General features: G+C 39.5%; 1 protein-coding gene across 5 annotated transcripts in view; it reads right to left on the bottom strand.

The window, feature by feature from the left end:
- The window catches only part of EPHA6 (EPH receptor A6), a 418,698-nt gene that overhangs the window by 370,061 nt on the left and 32,466 nt on the right, over window positions 1-16,171 (bottom strand). For 2 of the 5 annotated variants that reach the window (XM_026038558.1, XM_026038559.1), the window contains exon 2: window positions 3,244-3,907. In XM_026038558.1, coding sequence (XP_025894343.1) covers window positions 3,244-3,889 — 646 coding nt within the window. In that variant the 5' untranslated portion in view covers window positions 3,890-3,907. Of the gene's footprint in view, window positions 1-3,243; window positions 3,908-16,171 lie in introns of those variants that run through there. The other 3 variants (XM_026038560.1, XM_026038562.1, XM_026038561.1) reach the window with 3 other exon arrangements.

Raw genomic sequence — 16,171 nt, 5'->3', positions numbered from 1 at the left:
CCCAGTTTGGTATCGTCAGCAAACTTGCTGAGGGAGCACTCCAGCCCTTCATCCAGGTCGTTAATGAATAAGTTGAACAGGACCGGACCGAGAACTGACCCCTGGGGGACACCACTAAGTACAGGCCTCCAGCTGGACTCCGCACCATTGACAACCACTCTCTGCACCCTGCCATCGAGCCAATTCCTAATTGGCTAATTCCTAATTCCTAATCCATATCTATTTATCCGTATTACAGTGCAGATGCCTGTCAAATATATACTTATTCCTTTTGCAATCAACGAAAGCCAGTATGATTTATATCTTCCCTTTCCTCACAACCCAAAATTAACTCTCTCTTCCAAGCCAAGGTTGTTTCCTCTTGTGCAAGAAACCCCTGATGTACCCTGCACATTATGAATATGTTAAATCCAGCATGACTTTTGTCTTGAAGCAAAATCCTAAGAAAATCTCACTTTGAACTTCATAATTACAACTCATGTGCATCAAAATCCTGTGCATATCTCCCTCTTTTATGTTGTCATTAGCTCGTATGTGAATGGGACTGGTACCAGTGATTTATTGAGGCCAGCAGCTCCTATTTACTGCTTGTGCTGCCAGATCATCTGCAGTAACTTATTTACAAATGCTCAAAGACCCAAAGGAAGCAGGGAACGCTGGTGCTATCTCAAAAACAGATTTGAATCAAAAAGGAGCAGGTTGAGTTGCACAATTAACTTGGAGAAAAYGGTATTTTTTCAATTTAAATTCTTCCACAATAAATGAATAATCCCAAAGGTCTGTGGCTTTTGCCATTGACTTCATGAAGAATTCTCCATCAGTGGGTCTCTGACTTGCTCTAGACACATTTGTATTTGTATTGGTATTATAATCCAGTTGCCAATTCTTCTGCTCAAACTTTCATTCTTAAATGATGTTCTTAAAAGCAGACAAGAGTGGATAGATAAAACCAGTAAGTCAAAGAGTAGGTGAAGAAACTGTCGCAAGCCTTCGGAAATGCAGTCAGAACCAACAAATCTTGAGATGACAAACATTGCCAGTTTGGTTGCTTTATATTCTTTATATCTTTAAAGTAAATCTTTATAAAGATTTACTTTACTTCCTGTCCCACAATTTAACTGCAGTGGTAAAACTGATCAAAAACTTTCTTATCCTCTTTTCGCTGCTTTGTAAAATTGTAAGCAAGTAGCACACTACATCGTTCTTTATGCAGTTTGGTACTTCATGACAAGAGAGTGCTTAATTCCACAAATATCATCACAGAAATGTATTTTTAAAAACCTGTGACAGATAAGCTATATTTGTCATAAAGAGCTTATTATTCCCCACTGAGCCACAAGCTTGTGAATAGTTTAAAATTTTACTGCATTTGCAAATAGGAAAAAATACTCAAGTACTAGGCTATACCCTCCTCACCACCCAATTACCTGCTAGAACAGATTCAGAACAAAATATTGCTATTTTGAGAGTTATTTTGATGTAGAAGAGAAGAAATTACTAAGCAGTTTGGCTTAGTTCCTATTTGGAGGCAGTAACCATGAAACTTGTCTTTTCTCTTACTTCTGCAGCCTATTCAGTATGTCACAGAGTCTGAGCACAGGGTGTCCTTGAATACCTCCAATGCATTGTGACAGCATTGTGACGATGGCACACCAAAAATGTGTTGTCTTGACCAAAATATGTAGACAATAGCAATGTCATTTATGTAATTTAAGTACCTGGACCTTTATTTTGCCTTTTTGCTACAAGTCAAATGTTGAAACAAAGCAGACCTCGGCGGCTAGCAAAGCTTTCTTTACAAGCCACAGTTATAGAGGACAMCTCTTCTTCCCAGATCTACATAAGCCCATTACATAAAATCAAAAAGTAAAAGAATATAAAGGTAGACATTTGTTCTTTAGTGCACTTGTGATTTCTGAAGCTGACAAAAGAATTAACTACCAGGAAACTTTGCAGTACAAGAAGCTGCATGCCTTTTGTGATTAAATAAATGTTACCTGTCCTGACAGGTGGAAAATAAGCCTTAGCAGGCACACTCTCTACAGATATTAGTGTCAAATTGAATCCGCAAAAGCTCAGATGTTCACCCGGGCATAGCACGGGGTTTGTGATATTTTACCTATGTATTCATGGTCCATACAGCTCAGAAGTTGAAGTACTCTGAATTTCCCCAGCTGTGCATTAATAAGTGGCACAAGCAGGGTTAATGAAATGTGTGGGTTCTGCAGAAGACGTGCTTTTTGCTCTTGCATCCATCCTACCCATGGATGTGTTCCTGATAAGTGAAGGAAACATATCTGGTTTGTAGTCCGCTTCAAGTTACTGCCCTGATTTGAAACATCGTTAATTCTCTACCAAACTGGCAAGGTGCAATACTATGGACATACAATGTGGAGTCTCCAAAAGAAATCACAAAATACAGCTTTCCTGAGGCAGACATTTCTTTAAGATATAAGAACAAACAACATTCAGCAACTAACTTTGATCTTCTAACGCTTATTTCATAACATAGCTTGCCATATTCTTGCATTGTTCTCTATGAAATGGCAGTGTAAGTAATGCTGTATAACTAGCATTGTGATGAATCACTTAATACATCTGATTTTAAACTTCTGCATTAATTCTGAACAGACTCAAACTTCTACAATTCAACTTCATTCCTACTGATCTTCTACTACATTAAAATGCATGTTAACCATGGGGGCACTTAAAGCCCTCTGTTACAGCAGCATACACATGGCATTGCCTCTTCAGGTTGAGTCATCTCCTCTGACTGTGTATACAGGAAAAATGGAAAAATCTGTTCAACTGAACTGACTACATTCTCTTTATAGGAATATGGAGAAAAAGAGGCATTCTTTTTCAGTCACTTCCAATGTCCTCCCAAGATGTGTTTTAGGCAGGTCAGAGGCATGTGCCTCTATGCCTCTCCGTCACAGAGTATCACCATCCTCACTGCCCTGAAGTGCACACCTGCACTAGAATAGAGGAGTCAACACCACTAGCATTGCTATAACTATAGACAGTTACAGTGCAGGTATCTATAGACAGACAAAACAAAGGTCGCCTTTAGCAACTATAGGTTTTCTTACAAACCAACTTATCATGACTGAAAATGACCTTTCTTATTTCTGCTTTCAACCATTCCTTAGCAGTGTGATGCACTGTTTCCCATATACAATCATGCTACTTGCTGTTCACATAACATCATAATTTGCTTTCTATTAAAGGCTGCTTACTTACCATGGCAGGAGCCATCCAGTTCTTCATATCCTACAGTGCAGATGCATCGCCCAAGAGGCACAAGCCAATCCCCATCCGCTCCACAGTACAATTTTGGAGTATCCCGTTCCTCAGCGCTCTTCACACAGGAGCCCCGCACTTCCACCAAAGAGGAAGAATCAACCCTTGGAATAGTATCAGGAAACATAGCCAAGTTACGGACTGTGAAAGGGCACTTCTTGTAATAAACACGGACTGAGACCAAAGCAATGCATGCTCCAATGTCCTGAAAAGCAAGATAAAATCCTTTCTTGTTTATTGGCCCAACCTCACGAACTTCTGTGTTCAGTTTAAGAATGCGGTCGCCCAAGTCCATCTGGGTAAAGCTCTCATCAGCTGCAATAGTATCAATTTTAGTATACTGGTTTGGCTTGAATTTTACTCCATGAGATTCATCTGATTCCATGTAGTAGAGGTTAAAAGTTTCCTTGCAGGTTCCCAACACCCATGGAATACTGTTGCAGTCCCTCAGGGTAAACTTCATTTCCACATAAATTTTCTGTGCAGCATCACGGGAGATCCAGTTTGTCCGAAGCCAGTTGTTCTGGTTCGGTTCCATCACGTTACATACCTGGTAAGTATGAATGGGACGATTGTGTTCATCCATCTCAGTTATGGCATCCCACTGAAAAGAAAATAAATGAGACAGAAAAGAAAATAAACCAAGAGACGACAACAAATACATACGTATATGTGCACCTAAAGCTTAACAGAGCTAATAAAATTAAACTATGTTACTTAAAGGTTAGAAGCACGACTGTAATAAGAAGCTATATCAGCTACAGCTATAAAAAGAAGATGCATTAACTACAGAGAAGTACTACAGTTTGCTTTTCAAAAACTGATAAATTTCTATTAGCAAAAATGTCTTTAATCAGTGTGGATTCAGTGGAAGACACTGCCCATATCTGTATTAGTCAATTTAATAAGCCTGAGAACTTTCTTGGGCCCTCGATGCCATCAGCTGTGTCACAGGACTGCTGCAATGGTGCTGTCTGGCACGCTCTGGGGCTGAGTGTTTCCCGAGGCGCAGGAGCTCGGCACAGGCCAACAGGGATGCAGCCGGTCTGCCCGGGAGGAGCAGCTGCAGGCTCTCTTGGGCTACACTGAATCGTGTCGTAGAGCCCTGCCTATGGGCTATGCAACTGCTGCTTTTCTGGCAGGTAGAGTCTGCATTACACTTATTTCCTATAAAAAGGAAAAAAAAAAATCTGTCACAGGCATCATCACTTTTGTTGCCCTTTTTAATTCTTTCTTATAGTTTGGAATTTGGAGGAATTTGTTTTTCAAGTTTTTCAAGTTCAATTTGTTTTTACTGGAGGAACTTGTTTTTCAAGTTTTATATTAATGTCAAGGGATTTTCTTAAAAGCTTTTGATTGAAATTCCTACGTGGAAGCTCTCAAAAAACCCAAATCTATGAAAAGTTACCCATATGTTATAAATGAAAGACTTGTCAAATGCTTTGCTTTAATAAACTGCAACTTTAAATAATTACCAGATGCCCCAAATAACGTCAATACAATTGACTGTTTTTTACACTAAGGACTCCTAATATCAATACAGCATTAGGTATGTATGTTTTTTTTATGAAAGCACAAACTACCTACAGTTCTACATCTAAAAGCTGTATATTCTCCAAGATATTTCAGCACAGCCTTTTAGATGTACTGTTCTCCTAGTGTCCTAGATTCATACGAATGCACGAACAAGCCAAACACCTGTCATAAGTATTACTCAAAATGCTAGATTACTTCATTTTAATGCTATAAAACATCAAAAAGCATACTACTCAATGTTTATATTTTGGCATACTTTTTTCAGCTTATTTTATTAATACATTTATTCAAAATTATTTGTATGCTAATTTGTTAAAAAGATACTTTAAACTGAAGGGGCAGCCAGTAGTATAAAAAAGTTATGGAGTATTTTGCCTTTTCCCAGTTTTCTCAAACTTTGTGGCTACTTTGGTTGAATTCTCTGTATATGATTTTATTTTTTTGCATTAGTTACATTAATTACACACCACATGTTAATATCAAAGCACTTGACTGAGTTACAGATCATTTGCAATTTTGAGTATAACAAGATAAGTCTGTAAGAACAATGACCTTCCACGTCATTGTTCTAACAGGAATTCAAATACTACCAGCCTGTGATGCCTCTCCCACATTTGGCTGTTGTACTACAACACAACATCAGTGCTTTTTTAATTTAGAGTTACAGCCCAAAGACACACACTGACTAGAGGGGAATCTGAATATTCCCAGTATCTGTTATACCACTACTGTAAAGAAAGTGTGCTTGGCTGATGGCCCATGAGGCTAAGAAAATGGTCAACACTCAAATTCAGTTCACCATTTGTAAGCAAAAATTAYTATCACCATTTAGGAGCATAAATCTCAGTTGGGCAAAAGAGCTATTTGTTCACTTTTATTCTGCAGAATCAGATGAAGACATCGATTAAGAATTAGGCAGGTCTTCATTTTCAGAAAATCCCTACATATGAGATGACTCTTGAGGCCCACGTGAACGCTTACAACACATACAAAGCCAACCGGCTTTGCCATGTGATCATTAGGAGCAAGGAAGGAGCAGAGGGGAGGGAAGCACCTTTTTCCTTAGGAGTCTACAGAGCAATCACGTAGAAGTGGTAGCAATGCTAACCTGGGCTCCATCAGCCTGCAGAAGTTCCATTTTAAATGGTGGTTGGATTTCCTGTGGACAAAGAGGGATTCCACGTGCAGTCACACGCGACTGTGATTCCCGCTGACGGCCAAGCGGCTCTGAAGGCTATGCAGAAAACCAGGACAAGTGCAGGCACAGGAAGGTAACTCAGCACTTTTGGGAACTCTTCCCTGTCACAGTGGGAGTGGAAGGACAGCATCTTGCTGACAGGATCAGAACTATAGAACACAGTTTTTGTGTGACGGCCAAACTCAGGCGCTCAGGCTTGGCAAACGTGGCTCTTCCTAAGCTGCCAAGGGCTTCTGACCTCTGAGGGTTCACTATGAATCCAGTTAGGGAAAAAGCTGCMACTTCAGCATTAACTGTGAGCCTCAAATACAGCAGCAATGCAGATTTGGTCAAAACTGCTCGACAGAGGACTAGTTAGCACAGTACCCATCCCTGTGCTAYGGACTCCAAATTCGATACTGAACAATGATGGAAAACTACCCTGTAGGAAACACTAGGCTGGGTTCCAAGCAGAYTTGGTGTTTGGGAACAGAAAAGGAGAGTTTAAGGTTCTGGTGCACAAGATCTCTTCCCTTTTGCTGAGCACAAACCCACAGAGCCCAAATTGATTCAAAATTCCCAAAGAGTRAAGGATTTTAAATGAAGTACCATTAAAACTCCTAACTCTGTGCCTTCAAACAAGTAAAAACATGCAGGAAGGGCCTACTTAAAATTAAACCAATGCTCTTGGCCCACTCACACCCATGTGCTTATGTGGCTCATGAATCAAGGATCTATCACCTTTCTCCCCATACCTCTACTACAGAGGTTTTGAACATGACAGAACAAATTTGAACATGACAGAAATAACTGCAATGTAGACTTAGAAAAACAAATAGAAATAGAGAGTTAGAGGCCAGTTGGAGGTTCATTTGTGCCTCAATCCACATAGCTAAGAGGTTCTGTCTTACTYCCAAGTGTGATATAAATGAGGAGTAGAAGACCATTGAAATAGAAGACTATGGAATTTGAAGACTTGGAGGAAAAACAAATTACAGATTACTTGTTAGGTTCAAAAGGTGYGATGAGGTTACAAGCCATTCTAAGACTTTACTTGGATAATCTCAGGTGTTTTCATTTCTCTACAAGCTACTTTATAACATGTTTCATTTTAGAACTTCACTAAAATCAAACAGCCGTAGAGATGCCACTATAAAGAGAAAAAAAAATTCTCTTGAAGAACATATATACAACAAACATTTCTTTTCAAAATCTTCCCCACTTCCTTGCTCTTCATATTCTATTTTAAACTGAACACCACACATGGATGGAGAAAATTGCAGAGAACTGTTTATGACAGTTCAGTATGTTGTGTTAACAGAGGTTTTATCCACTGTGAGCACTACAAAAACAGTGCACTTGACATTAAAATACTTTTCTATGAGAAAGTAATTTGTTTATAAGTAATATTATCACTCCAAAAAAGAGTAAGTATAGTGGGACAGTTTCAGTCCCATGGAAGTAGATTTAGCTTCTCTGGGGACATCAGAATAATTGCAATAAATCATGCATCTCCACTATCATCTTTAAATCATGATTGGCCTCTTAAGTTAAGGCCTTATCCTGGCCTTACTGTAGTCMGACTGTGCTGCTTGAATGCAAGGTATGCTGAATGGACAGTGGGAGTGATTTACCAAGGACCTGCCATACAAAACRGGGAACTTGCACCAGAAACGGTACAGGAGGAGGAGGGCAAGAATTTTGGTCAACCCTGTACTTCATCCCCGGCCCTCCACAAAGGCACCACAAAAGAACATGCTCTGCGCTGCAATGGCATGAGGCCTAGATGAGCTCAAAGAATTCATTACTACATTTCAATTTTATATTAAATTCTGCCATGAGTAGCTCTTCTGATTAACATGGGTAAGTTGCATGAGGGAGTTGAAAATGTCTTAACTTTTAATGGGCTGCAATCACAGTGACTGACACATTTCCCACAAGTTGTCACACTGACTGATAAATTAATAGTCCCAGATAGGAGTAACTCAGGCATTAACCCCAGCTGCAGCTCGGTAACCTTGGGAGGGCAGCTTCAGAGCCTTGCACAGAGCCTTCAAGGTCTCTTTTACTTCATTTAAAGAAAAGAACGGCAGCCCTGGTCATCTAGGCCCAAGCCCTTGGCCAYGGGTCTGGGAGACTCTCCAGCCTTGTAGACTCTGTTTGTGTTCTAAGCTGGAAACTTACTTTCTTTCTCCGTGTTCCTTCACTCACTGGTTAAGTAACTGTTCCTTAAAAATCTAGGATTTGGTGCCCACACATACATCACCAATGCACCTAAGTACTTTCAGATACTGAATAAAAAAAGGTGGTACAGACCATGCATCACACTTGAATATTCATACTGATATTAAGTAGATAACARCAGGATCCATGCATACAACATTCCACACCAATCTCTGGTTGCTGAGCAAAAAAAACAGCTAAGTATCAGCTTTCCATRATGGGGGAGAATTAAAGGGAAAAGCTGCGCTCCCAAACAAATATGGGATAAGAAACTGGGGAACAAAACCTGTTGTCTTCAGTCACTGTTTGGATTTCACTCCCTTCTAAAAAGCATCTATAAAGGTGAATCCTTGAAGGTCATAAATCTTTTAACCTATCAAACAACAGAAGAAATATTTCCTTTTCAGATCAGGGACAAGATGCATAATGCTCAGGCTGACAAGATCTATGTTACTCCTATTGTTTCAGAGAACTAGGTAATTTAGGAAACATGACCGTCAATTTACATAGAAAAGTAGGCCAATATTTGGGGAGAAAAAAAAAGGGGGGGGAGAGGCACCCTAAACTAAAGTAATTTTTCTGAACATATATCCCTCATCTCTCACAGATGTCCACTCAGAACAGATCAGAGTTTTAATGAGAAAAAAAAAAAAAAAAAAAAAAAAAAAGAAAAAAAAAAAGAGAGAGAGATGAACTATGTTGCTTTTTTAAAACTGTAGCTCTCCAAAGAAATAGTCTGAAGGTACAGGTACATATATATCCAAGGACACTTAAATAAGCATTTGTATAATCATCACTCCCAATGAGGGAAAAAAAGAAGGTTTCCTCTCACTGGAGAGAAAAAAAAGAGATGTTTTCCTAATATTTTAATTGTTTCTTCTATTACTGTCATTTTGTAACATTCTTTATGACTTGTTTTTGATATCAGTATTTGCAGCACTCAGCTGGGAGTCATCTCCTGAAATCTGCAAGCGAATTCTCACTTTAAACTGTTAGCTACCGACAGTCTTTTTGATCCCATTTCCATGGAAACAAGCTGAATGGTAAAAATAAAATAGTTTTAAAAGTTTTAAAAATTCCCTTATACTATCTCCAATGAGATGATCTCCATAGAAATGGGATCGGAAAGGTCTAAGCTAGGAAGCAATAAAGAAAGCCCTTCACTTAGCATGCACAGTTGAGGCTGCCATCTTAAAATGCAGATTTAAAGATTCAGCTACTGCAGTGACATACGAGTGAAAAACAGCAATGCTAGAAACACAATTGGGGAAAAAAATCTCTTTAATAAATTTTAAAGGTAACATTTTAAAGTGTAATCAATCTTTAAAATACAATCCTGAGAACAGGAAGATTAAGGAATATGAAAAAGAACATGATTTCTGCATATTATTAGTATCTTATTAATATGTTCCCTCTTTGCCTCTCTCCAACTCACTTTTCTTCATCTCTCCATTTTTATGTATTTTTATTTTTTAAATGCAAGATCTAAAACTCCTACAGAAAAGAGATCACTGAATAACTCCTTGCAGCATGAATTGTTCTGTTCAAGCTCTGCAAACAGAATTCATATATGTATGGGAAAAAAATACTCCAAAACCCATTAAGACTAGTAGAGGAAAAAAATACTCCGAAATCCATTAAGACTAGGAGTGATAATGCTTACGTAGGACGCTCAGTCAAAAGAGGCAGACAAAAATCTCACAGCTATTCAATATTTCTCGTCAACTACCAACTGTCATAGATGGAAAAAAAAAMCACACAGCAATCAAACTACTTATAGTCTTTATATCAAGCTGATACAAAATTGCTTAYGGAATGCATACAAAAATATAGCATGCATTAAATTAGTTCTACCAAACTACTAYAACTATAATTGCAACACAAGTTTCACAGAAACAACATTTGTCTTTCACATGGGCAGCAGCTCATAGGCACAGACTATTATAGAGGCAAAGCGAAACCCCTCAAAAATCTGCAGGMGTAAATGTAATTGAAAATGCAAGACTGAATGAGAATTACAAGAAAAAAAAAAAGACAACTAGGGAAACAGCAAATATAAGAAGAGCGTGGCAGATTACCCAGTTCCTTGTTGTGTTCTCAGAGTGTAAGCGTCTCGAACTGTGGAATAGCTGCTCTATGACTGAAAGGGCCAGGATAATTTAGAAGGCTGTTAGTAAACTCAAAATTGAAAATCCAAAAGAGCAATTTGCTTCTCTGTTATTTACATGTAATGGTGAAGAGTGGAAAGTGTGATGATTCTATTCTCCAGATGATCTGACTTTCCTTTGCTCTGAAAGCCATAAACATGTTTCTTACTTGTGTTTTCTCCAGGCAAGTGAGGCTAAAATCTGTCCTGGAATCCAAGCAAAACCAGAGCCAGCACATAACACCTCACCAGACTCTCACGTGCTCATTAGCCAACTTCAGAGTTCAGGACCAAAGGGTAAACAGGTGAGCTCCATAATATCCCCTTGTGTGGGCAGCTTGGAAAAGTGAATCATAGGGTCATGAGCGTGGACCTTTAAGCCTATGCTAGAAAAAGGTCCAGGAATCCTTTTATATCTTTGAAAGAAGAAAAATGCTTATATTTCAAAATCACTTAATTTGACATTGGGCTGACCACCCTCTGAAGTCATTTGACCAACATCTAGACAGCAGTATTATAATGTCTCAGGAAAAAGATGCTTATGGCCTAATGATTCTGCTCTCCAGATACAGCAGGAAAGGAAAAAAGACATTCCTTTGGATAAGGCAATTCTGTAGCTAATGTACAAGAAAGCCTCCTGAGTTCATCAGTGCCTTCTTTAGGGAAAGACAACTCATACATGTTCTCAAACAAGGGTCAGTTCCTAAGGCAGATGGAAGCACAACCCCTGGAATACCAAACAGAGAAGAGGAGGATAATTTCTGGATAATCTGGATTAATATAATAATGGAATAGTACTTGCTTCAGCCATTGCCTACAGCCTAGAAATTTTTGATCCTGAAATAAAATGCATCATGACTGCCCATAATCCCCTAGGGACTACGATGCTATGATTAATTTTTTATCTGGGATGCATTCGATCCCTAAGGTGATGAACAACAGCCAAGGTAAGCAGAGAGTAGAGAAACAAAGGCAAGGGGTGGCAGGAACCCAATGGCGCACAAAATTTCTTTTAAAAGATGTGACATACTAATGTCACCTCTTTGAGCTGCTGCATGCTAAAGAGAACTGATTAGAAAAAAAGCARGGTATGCATCAGAAAGAGTAGAATAAATATTCTGTAGCCCAAAAACAGGAGACAAAGAAAGCATAAAATATGTTATAGAGGCCAGAGGGAATCATGCATCTTCCTTTCTACTCTAGATCAAGGCAAAACATGTTAATAGAAAAGGAATGAATAGAAAAATGTTAAAAAACAAAACACAAAGGTGGTTTATAAGAAACCAATATGAAACTGAAGCCAATCCCAACACAGAAAACACCATTCTCCTAGGCACTATGGAACAAGCCCATTGTTTTCCTGAATGCATTATGGATTATAAAAGACTCAGTGACTTGCATCAAGGACCTGTGAAGACAATGTGTCACACACCAATTTTCTTTTTAAATGAGACATACAAGTAAAACCTCAGCAAAAGGTGAGAGATGCCAATTCATTGGCCAAAAGTTCAGCTGCTCACTCTTCCAGAGATATCTTTTATCAYGCAACTCTCAATATACTTGGAATTAGTGGAAACTAAGAACAGGAAGCCTAGGCCTTTTTCAGATACTGAGGCTCTTAGCTCCCAATCTTTGCTGTGTGCCCTTCAAAATCTGCGTCTGTCCCATCCATGGGACTTTTGCCATCATGTGCTGACCTGCTTGGCAGGATAAACAGATGTTTATATATATATATATATATATATGTACACACACACAAAATTTGTTTTATATATATGTGTAAATAAAATATATCTGCTCCTAGAGGATAGCTGGATCTATCTGATTACAGAAGTTATGCATGGCAATTAGTGAGGAAGCTGTCAGCTGAAGAAGCCCTGTGCTAAGATAAAATGAWGCACAGTGGTGATGCTGGCAGACTAACAACAGCGAGGCTAGCAACCATCAGTTGGCCAAATAAGACCTGCAGGATTTGGAATAWGATAAGAATATATATAAAATTTGCTATCTCTAAATAGTGATACCTATGTGACAAAGCATATTAACTTGCTGTGAAATAATTGATGTGCACGTGCAAAAAAAGTTTTGCTGCCTATTAGTGAACTATGAAATGGTAAGAATTAGAATACATTCATACATAAGACTTTTTTTATAATTGAGAATTATAAATATGAGAAACAAGGACCTAGAGAAATCAGACTGCAGCTGTTGTGCAGTCAGGCTCCAACAGGTACTTTCTGCTCAATAGCAGATGACTTATTTGCTGCTGTTTGCTCCCTGAACACGGGGAGCTAGAGAGACACTGGGTCTGCCCCTCCCAGCAGCAACCAGTGGGATTACAGGAATTGGGGCAGGGATGTTACAGGACTGCTCAGTRAAGCCACTGTGGTGGCTGCAGCAGCTACGTGGGCTGGGGAACTTGCCGATTCTCTGAAGGCAGCACTGACGCTATTCCATTACCTTTAGAAGCGCATAATAACACAGACCAGGAGAGACTTTACAGGAAAACAAAACAAAAACACGAGCAGTCCAAGCACCCCCAAGCTTCCGTGTAGCAGTTTCTACAAATTCAGAGTTCAGCTGTTAAACTTACTCAGCTCTTTAGGGCGAGCTCAGCAAAGTTGGGTTCATACCGCACCCAACCAGTAAGCCCATCAACATGCAAGCTGGTTTGCAAGCTCCCTTCACCTTCCTCCTTGCCTCTCCTCCACGGGTTGATCTGGCCAGCTAAGAAGCCAGAACAAGGGAGGGCAGGACAGACTGAGCTCTTGTGCTGAGCACTGACTGTCAGCTTCGTGATTTAATGAGAGTAGCACCATGACTTAAGTGACCACCTACTTCCCACAGCCAACACTTCCAAAACTTACGCATTGCATCAAAGCACAGCGCTGACTTGAATGGATAGGGTTCTAAATAATAGTTCAGTTTTATTTGCTTTCTAAGCTCTGAATCTTCACATCTCTTATTTGAGGTACTCCTTTAGCAGTGGAAAGAAAATCTTTTATTCCTACTAGTTCAAAGTGCAGAGCTTGAAGTAAATAACACAGAATCGTGACAACACATCACTCATGGCTGCATTCACACAGCAAGCTGGCTATAACTCGTTTTTAGTCATCATTTTTCATCATCATTGATTAGTTAAAAACAAAAAAAGGTAATTGCTGGAGGGAGGAGCAGGGGGCAAGTGTTGCAATTCAGTAGCACCAGAAATTGTGTAGCTACCTCCCTCCATGCTCCTGGCTTTCCCAGCTAAAAGCAGTGGATCTCAAAATTTACTTTTATGAGGGGACTGGCATATTAAAATTACTGTAATTAGCAAGTAGACAATGAGGTTAATATGGATCAAGTAAAACCCGTAAGAATATCTATCCACTGCTTCTTCCCATCTCTCCCTGATCCCTCCATGAAGTCTCTAGTGTTTAAAAAGAGAAAGAGATCTTGCCATTTCTGCTTGTTATTGAATTAGTACTAGTTAATTACTGGGCTTAATTGAAACTATACCACATGGAACAAAATAATCATACAAAGCAGCTATATAATGCTCTTCGGAGTGTTTTGCAAACATTAATTCAAGTTAAGACATAAAACTAAAGAAGCAAAACTAAAGATAATGAGAGGAAGGTGAAGTGACAGATCACTGACTTTTACCAGACAGCACAGAGGGGCATAAGTAATAAGGARTTTGCTCTATTGGCATGGATGTCCTTTACCTGACATCACACACTCCTGCACGAACTAAAGCGATGTYGCTTCAAGACTTTTCTGAGGCCCAACAATCACTGCCCTAAGCTCATTGCTGGCAGGGTCCTTCAGAACTGCCTGTCGCTCTTCCCAGGGGCTGCTGCGCTGCCAAAGGACACGGAGCCCTCTCCTATAGCACTACCTGACTGCAACACCCAACAGTCAGGCRGCAGTTAACGCATCTCTCACTCATCACCTCAGGTCTGCCATGATTACACTGACTACACGTGTCCCTGCTAGGTACCAACAATGTGATTCCTGATGTCATTTTACCTTCACTCTATGTATGTGAAGAGGATGAGGCCAAACKCTTCTCAGTGGTGGCCAGTGACAGGACAAGGGGCAGTGGGTACAGGTAGCAACACAGGCAGYTCCATCTCCAAGTGAGGAAGAACTTCTTTACTGTGAGGGTGCCAGAGCMSTGGMACAGRCTGCCCAGGGAGGCTGTGGAGTCTCCTTCTCTGGAGATCTTCCAAACCTGCCTGGATGCCGCCCTGTGCCTCGTGCTCTGGGTGCCCCTGCTGGAGCAGACTAGATGACCTCTAGAGGTCCCTTCCAACCTCAACCATTCTGTGATTCTGTGATCCCTTCTGACCAACCAGAGTATCAAAGGGAGGAAACACCAAGATCAGAGCTGGGGCATTATTACAAGTAAAGACTGATGGTTACTGGCTTGCAAAGGACCATGTTTATATACTCAAGCCCAAGCCATAAACCATGGCATTACATCCTACTGTTTAGCTGATCCCCAAAGTTTTAAGATTAAAATCCAGAAGTGAAGAGGATAACTACGTATTGGATATTGAACAAACTGATAATAAAGGTAACTGCATTTTTTTCCACCTCTGCTTTTTTTTTTTTTTTTTTTCCCATCCTCCCCTCTAGTCTAAGTTTCTTAGCCTATTCTACCTGCTATATTAAAACTTCAGGTATTTTTCACATTGAAGCAGAACGGAGCATAAAAATTCTGCATAAGGATTATATTGAACGTTGATATAAAATATGTATAGAAATAAATACATAAAATAGACTTCAGGGCCTGCAGCATGCTCATTTGAAAGTCTTTTTATTACATAAAATTTAGCACTATCTATATCAATCATATCTATATAGTCCRTAAACTCCAAAGTGAAAACAGGAATACCAAAGGAGGAAAGAAAGGAAAACAGTTGCCGGAGTTTTCCAGCAAATCAATTTGTTCATGCTTCCTATGTAATTGCTTATTTACTGAGAGCTTGTAAAGTAGTGCTATTTCCTGAGGGAGTCAAGGCTAAATCACACTYGTTAAAATTTACTGGAAGAAAACAACCTGCTACCCTTTGTTGGTGCTCCCTTCCTTTCATCCCATTTCGGAGTGCACGAATGGAGAAAGCAGCAAGCTCTTCAATATCCTACAGTACACACACAAGCCAGAATTGAGAACACTCTGCTTGCTCAAGTGGAGTGCAGTACCAGAGCAGCCTGCCCCCACCTCTCCTCTTTCTACACTGTACTGCACTCTTCACAGAGGGTCAAATGGGAAAAGATATCAAACTATGAAAACGAATAACTCTTGTGCTTTTTCAGCCTCCTCCCCKTATCACTGAAGTCTTCAATTAGAGGGAAAACAAAGATTCTTTGTAAACGACCTGCAGCCCAGCTAATGAGGCTAAAGGAGAAAATTTCATGTTTTTCTGACGTCTACCTATATCAACTAAGCTAGCATGTTTTAGACAGTGGAAAGTCAATCCTGTCTATTCTCTGTGTAGCATGTACAAACTTGAAGCACAGTTCATATCGGTGGAGTAGGTCAGACTCTGCTCATATAGGTTTTCAGTCTCCTTAGATTCACACAAACTAGAAAACAGCTATAAACTGTTAATATAGGGAGTATCTTTCTAAAATGACAAATATTCTTTTATTCAATAAATATATATTTTTTCCACAGATCTTTTGCTCAGTATTTTCAGAAATCTGAACAAATTGCATTAAAGAAATCTTTAAAAGATGTCTTTTTGTTTTTAATTATATTTTTAGTTCACYAAGTAATGTTTTCTTAGAAGAGC

This window comes from Nothoprocta perdicaria, unplaced genomic scaffold, assembly GCF_003342845.1.
Source record: "Nothoprocta perdicaria isolate Ctin4 unplaced genomic scaffold, notPer1 scaffold_212, whole genome shotgun sequence".
Taxonomy (NCBI): Eukaryota; Metazoa; Chordata; class Aves; order Tinamiformes; family Tinamidae; genus Nothoprocta; species Nothoprocta perdicaria.
Note: the sequence above shows the minus strand (reverse complement) of the source record. Positions and strands in the feature narration are given on the sequence as shown.